Below are 6,617 nucleotides of genomic sequence, written 5' to 3' on the forward strand. Positions count from 1 at the left end.
TACTGATGGCACCGCCAAAGCCGGCATTGCTATTCAGTGCACCACCAAAGGTGGCATTGGTGTTCATGGCACCACCAAAGCCAGCACTGCCATTGAGTACACCACCAAAGGTGGCATTGGTGTTCATGGCACCACCAAAGCCAGCACTACCATTGAGTACACCACCAAAGCTAGCACTGGTGCTGAGTGCACTGCCAAAGCTGGCACTGCTGTTGAGTGTACTGCCGAAGCCAGCACTGGTGTTGATGGCACCACCAAAGCTGGCATTGCTATTGAGTACACCACTAAAGCTGGTATTTATGGCACCACCAAAGCTAGCACTGCTATTGAGTGCATTGCCAAAGCCAGCGCTGGTGCTGATGGCACCGCCAAAGCTGGTACTGCTGTTGAGTGTACCGCCAAAGCCAGCATTGGCACCAGAAGAGCCACCAAAGCTGACACTAGTGCTTAGTGTGCCACCAAAGTCAGAGCTGGTGCTAGAAGAAGCACCAAAGGAAACACTGGTGCTGAGTGTACCACCAAAACCAGTATTGGTGCTAGGAGAACCACCAAAGGAGATACTGGTACTGAGTGTGCCTCCAAAGCCAGCACCAGAGTAGGGAGAACTACCAAAGCAGACACTGGTGCTAAGTGTGCCTCCAAAGCCAGTGGTGGTGCTAACGGCACCACTGAAGACAGTGCTTGTAGTTGGTGCACTGCCGAAGCTGGTGCTTGTGCTGAGTGCATTACAGCCAGGGCTGGTAGTGCTAAGTGTGCCTCCAAAGCCAGAGCTGGCTCCACCATTAAAACTGGCACTGGTACAAGGTGCACCACCAAAACTAATACTGGTTCCACCACTGAAACTGGTACTGGTGGTAGGAGCACCACCAAAGCTAACACTGGATCCACCACTACTACTACTGATGCTGGGTGCACCACCAAAGCTAATTGGTGTGCTGCTGAAGCTGGTGCTAGTGCTGGGTGCACCACCAAAGCTAATACTCGCTGTGCTGAAGCTGGTGCTAGTGCTGGGTGCACCACCAAAGCTAATACTCGCTGTGCTGAAGCTGGTGCTAGTGCTAGGTGCACCACCAAAGCTAATGTTCGCTGTGCTGAAGCTGGTGCTAGTGCTGGGTGCACCACCAAAGCTAATGCTTGCTGTGTTACAGAAAGGGGCACTAGTACTGGGTGTGCCACTGAAGCTACTGCCGGCTCCACCACTGAAACTGGTGCTAGTGTTAGGTGTGTCACCAAAACTAATGCTCGGTGCACTGCTGAAGTTGGCAGAGGTATTGGGTACACTCCCAAAGGTAATGCTATTTCTGCCCCCAAAGCCATCACTGGGGTTGGGTATGCCACCAAAGCCACCACTGGGGTTGGATATGCCACCAAAGCCACCACTGGGGTTGGGTATACCACCAAAGCTAATACTAACACCATCACTAAAGCTATTTCTGGTACTAGCTCCTTGGTTGAAGTTGACATTAGTGGTAGGATCTGCATTTTCTTGGGCCCTGGGTTCAATTTCAAAGGAAAATCTGCTCCAGGCCTGCGCATCATCACCCAACTCTTCCCTTGTTAGGCAGTTAATATCCATGTCATCCCAATTCCAGGGCCCAGCCACAGCTTCCTCTCCAATCCCCATTTGGGCTCTTGCCTCAGCCCTGGCCTCAGCCTCAGCCACAGCCACAGCCGCAGCCTGAATGTCCATCTCAACTGCCTCGCGGTACTGAGCAGCCCAGTCTTTGGGATCTTTCTTCTGTACCTAAAATGGAAAATATAATTATTATAAGAAAAAGAGCCCTTACAGTTATGTATGAAGCACCCATTATGGGATCCACACAAAACTAACAGTGATAAATAAAAAATTTCTAGTGTTCTGATGGGTCAGTCTAGATTTCAAACTTCATCTCTGATAACTTAAGAACTCAAGTTATGTCCTTGGACAAGTTTATATCACAGAGTCCAAATGTTCCTATTCATAATATGGGAAATGATAAGAAACTAAGAATGTTATAGCTTGAGTTTTGGGGAAACCCAAAATTCTTATGTTGAATACTAAATCACTGATCATGGCTGTATTTGCAGACAGGACCTTTTCTGAGTATAACTTCAGTGAAATGGGTGAAGTTTTGATCAAATAATGTCCTTATAAGACAAAACATGAAAATGAACTCAGGACTGCTCTAGACTATGCAAAGATACAGAAAAACTTATCTGTAAGTCAGAGAGAGAGCCAATAGCAGAAACTGAGTGTACTGGATCTTAACCTAGGGTTCTTATCTCCAGAATTGTTGAATGTAACAATTTGTGTATCTTGAGCCATCCAGTTATTAATATTTTATAACAGACTAGTACAATGTATAAAAAGTAACTGGATAAAGAAAGTTCCACCTTGTAGTATGGAACATTGACGAGGCTTTATTTTATGTATTTATATACAATCCATTTATTATCCCATACCTGTCTATCACTGCGCACAGCTTGCCTCAGCTAGGAGTATCCCATTCCATTAACATGCCAAGCTCAGGAAGTTTATTACCTTGCATGCAAATTTCAGGACCTTCATCTTGCTAGTCTCATGGTAAGACCGTAGTCCCCAGAAGAATTCATACTCAGGTGGTCTGCTGTTGGGGACCCTCTTGTATTCCAGATATCTTGGAGAAAGGAAATGAAACTTGATTCTAAACAAGCAAAACTATTATTTAACCACTAGACCTCAGATGAAGCAATCTCTAAATAAAAACCTGGGGAAATTCTTTCAAGGCCCTTTAGACACAGACTCATTCCCATACATGGTTCCATGCAAAGTAGTTACTGGCAACACTTATACAGGACACAATGCCACAGATAGGTTTTGTCTCCTATGAAAACTTACCCCAGATTCCTGTGGGTGTGCTGTTAATAAATTGGCCTTTTTTGAGCCCCTGCTCTAAGTATACCCCATTGTAAGGGTCCCAATACAGCTTCACCACAAGAATTTTCAATAGAACTCAGGTCTAAGACACAGAGTGCCCTTCTGAATGTAAGAAAGAAACTAAGTACTTTTGAACCAGAGCACTTCAGAGCTACAGTGCCTTGAACACTACTTACTTCTGCTTCACAAATTCATCTGTGATAAGTTTCTTCACTTCTCCAAAGAGTGAATGTTTTACCCTAGGAAAGAAAAAATAAGCAGTGAATACAGTCCAGAACTACTCAAATGAAAGTATTTCCCAACATCTAGTCCATAGAGGTCTCAACCAGGTGAAGAGAGTAGTAAGCATATGGCCACTAGAAGAAAACAGTGGAGGCCTGATGGCGCTTTGTCAGGGATGACTGAAGGTTCACCTTATACCCCATCTCAGAACAGACAGAAGATATAAAGGAGAAAAGAAACAGAGTTCAGAATCATTTTGACATTCAGCCAGATAAGAAACCCTCCATCCCAGCCCTATACATTTTCCACCAGACCACCAGGCTGATGCAATCCTGGGAGCGTCCTCTCTTGCCAAAAGATAACACGGACAGCAAGCGCTGAGAGAGCCCAATCATACCCAGGGTGTAGTCCCAACTTGCGCAGCACCTCCCAGATGACAGCTGCAAGAGGAGGCAAGAAGGACACAAAGACAGAAAATGAGCATCTGGAATTTAGGCAACAGCCACCCATGCAACTGCATGCCCATCCACTCACCCTCACTGGCCTTGTTGCCATTCATGAAAATGACACTCAGAATCACCATGAGGAGGCCCAGCTTAGGTGTGTCCTTGGTCCTAAAAGAATAACAGGGCATAGAGCAAGTTTATGTTCATGAGCCATCATCTGTACAGCAGCTTGTTAGGCCACCCTCTCCTAGATTCCTCAGATACAGAGAATTCAGCCTACTCTATGGTCCCAGCCATCTGTGACCTAAGGCAGGGTGTATTCCCTCTTGAGCCAAGCTCTCCATGCACTAAAATGCTACTCCTACATAGGGTTAGGACGTGGATGAATACCTGTCAACCCAAGCACATGAGTACTCAGTCAATGGTTATCTTTTCTTTCTCTCCCAAAGTCCCAAACTCCCCTGTGAGAGTTCTCCATGGAACTCTAGTGACATTCCTGCTCTCAAGCATCATGGTCCTCCCCTGAAATCCCTCCCTCCTTTGACAGTTACCCTTCCATAGCCAGGCCAGGTACTTGGTAGAAGAGACAAATAACAACAGGCTGGTTTCCTGGGGGCTTGTTGGAGAGAAAGCCACCTTGACAGCAGCAATGCCCACTCACTTCAGGTCTAGCACCACTACTACCCACAGGGATCCAACGTGTGTGGGAGTAGGAACAGGGGTGTTTAGTCCTTCTTTCCTGAGCTTCTAATAGGGCATGGAGAGAGGGATGGATGGGTGGAAGCAGAAGCCCCTTCCCACCCTAGCACTTTCCCGGCTTACGTTCCCATTATGCCTGCAGATGACTCCTGAGTGCTGATAAGAATATACAAGTTATTTTGCTTATCAATTTCCTTCAGATTGACTCGAAACATCTGCCAAGTAAAAGAATAGCCTGTGAGTTCTCAAAATATATCTTACGTATCAGTTAGCATGTTAGACATTCTGCAGAATGTTGTATACCTAAGCTAAGGGTTTTGTGTGAGAGAGAAAATGCATGTAAAACATAATAGTTCAGTACCAAGCACACATTAAAGTTGTAGCAAACATAAGATAGACATCTACAACATCTTTATAATCAGTGAGCATCTGCAATACATGAGATGGTGTATCCAGCAGCAGGCAGAAGCCAGGTCTAAGCTGCACAGCTTTAGCACTGGCTGTGTTTCCAACACTGACTTGCTGTGTGATCAGTGGCTGCCCCTCCCTAGGCTACCATGTGCTCATCTCCACAGTGATGAGGATGTAGTAGGTCTCTGCTTTCCTCCAGGAGGGTGCTCATATACCTTTCTTCTGTTTAGTTTCCCTGGTACACCCATCCCCCAGGGATGCCCCTCACCTTCTCCAGAGCGTAGCTTGCTCGTTCAATGATCTCTGGGAAATAGTCCTCATATTCTTGGATGACATCCTTCAGCATGTCTACAAGGAGACAGAAGATGCTAAAGCGTACAGAGGTCAGATGACTGCAGTATTTTTCCTAGCCCTGTGTGGTCAGGGAAGCTATGGTGAAATATGATTGTGGCAGCTGGGGTGGTATGAGAGAAGGTGATGGATGTAAATGGTTACCCACAGGCCATGAGTACAGAGAGTAGAGACAAAGAGAGCTCAAAATGACTACCTGAGCGCTTGATTGGGATCTTTGTCTGGTCTTTAACCAACAGGTATTTCACCAACTTATTTGCCTAGAAAAGGAAGAGTTAGGAAGGTATCAATCCAGTGGCAGAACACTTGGACGAATGTCAGAGAATGAAGAGAAGGAAAAACAGGAGTTTGGCAGATTGGATTCTTACCCTTTCCTGCAAAATGGCCACATCTCGGGGTGGTGGAAGCCGCCTGCCCCATGGGATCCGCCTATAATTATTTCCAGTTCTTTCTTCTCCATTGGGATGCTTAGACTTTATCAATGGAAAGAAAAAATGGCCTAGAGTTACCAAATGAAAGAGTGCCATTTCTTCTGGAAAGTTCCCCTAGAATCTAGAGGGCCTAGACCCTCCCCTATAGAGGGGCTTGGGCCTAACAATGGCTACTCTGACACCCAGGCTTTTCTTTTATTACTTCTAACTAACAATTTGTCGTCTCCCAGCATACAAGCTAACCAAGGATATGGCGTGGATTTTTTTCCCTTTTCTTTGGCATGTTGTGCATTAGATAGATCACTTAGGTGTTAGATAGAGCACTTAATTATGGGACTTTGTGTTTGGGACTTATAGTCCCCAGTTAGTAAGAGCTCTTTTCAAGAAATAGGTAAATGTATATAACAGAAAGTCTAGCACATGGATAAATATTATGTAAATACAAGTGAGTCCCAAATAGGTCTTGACCAAATACACAAATATATTTCCCCACCAATCTACAAACTACTGGAGGACACAAAAATGGGTCACATTCTTCTCAACATAGCCTATAGCCTCTATGAACACAGGATATGAACCTAGGATAGGAATGGGAAAGTAGCACAAAGTTAAGGATAAACTCATAGATCTCACCTTCCGGTTCCTCTTGCCCCGGGTTCTGGTCGTGGGTTCTAAACTCAGCTGAGCCAGATAGTCATCTGCCAAGGCCTGGACAGCAGCAGCAACCTGAGTCTCCAGGGCACTTATGCTGGCCTCAGAGGCCTGAGCTCCTGGTTCAGTGGTCTGAGCTTGACTTTCAGTTGCCCGATTCTTATTGGCAGCCTTTCGAGCCCTAGACCCTCTCCTGATCCGTACAGTGACTGATAGGGCATGGTTTGTGGCCGGTTGAATGGCAGGTGGAGCCTCAGAGGGCTCAGGAGCAGAATTTGAGCCTTTATTGTTACCCTTCTTCCCCCTGGGCTTTTTGGGCCTCACAGCTACAGCTGATGCCTCAGTCTGTCTGTTAGATGCCTCAGTCTGTCTGTTAGATGCCTCAGTCTGTCTGTTAGATGCCTCAGTCTGTCTGTTAGATGCCTCTGTCTGTCTGCTAGATGTCTCCGTCTGTCTGTTAGATGCCCCTATCTGTCTGTTAGAGGCCCCAGTCTGTCTGTTAGATGCCTC

General features: G+C 46.0%; 2 protein-coding genes across 2 annotated transcripts in view; one reads left to right on the forward strand and one right to left on the reverse strand.

Annotated features, from left to right (window-relative positions):
- Positions 1–6,617, forward strand: part of Pfkfb1 (6-phosphofructo-2-kinase/fructose-2,6-biphosphatase 1) — a 98,208-nt gene that overhangs the window by 54,258 nt on the left and 37,333 nt on the right. The window lies entirely within an intron of this gene.
- The window catches only part of Tro (trophinin), an 11,208-nt gene that overhangs the window by 2,158 nt on the left and 2,433 nt on the right, over positions 1–6,617 (reverse strand). Inside the window, exons 4-13 of the mRNA XM_029534194.1 lie at positions 6,090–6,616; positions 5,394–5,498; positions 5,222–5,285; positions 4,943–5,022; positions 4,387–4,478; positions 3,653–3,732; positions 3,516–3,558; positions 3,073–3,135; positions 2,522–2,636; positions 4–1,744 (exon numbers count right to left, since the gene is read on the reverse strand). Coding sequence (XP_029390054.1) covers positions 4–1,744; positions 2,522–2,636; positions 3,073–3,135; positions 3,516–3,558; positions 3,653–3,732; positions 4,387–4,478; positions 4,943–5,022; positions 5,222–5,285; positions 5,394–5,498; positions 6,090–6,616 — 2,910 coding nt within the window. The remainder of the gene's footprint in view (positions 1–3; positions 1,745–2,521; positions 2,637–3,072; positions 3,136–3,515; positions 3,559–3,652; positions 3,733–4,386; positions 4,479–4,942; positions 5,023–5,221; positions 5,286–5,393; positions 5,499–6,089; position 6,617) is intronic.

The sequence above is a fragment of the Mus pahari genome, chromosome X (assembly GCF_900095145.1).
Source record: "Mus pahari chromosome X, PAHARI_EIJ_v1.1, whole genome shotgun sequence".
NCBI classification, from domain to species: Eukaryota; Metazoa; Chordata; class Mammalia; order Rodentia; family Muridae; genus Mus; species Mus pahari.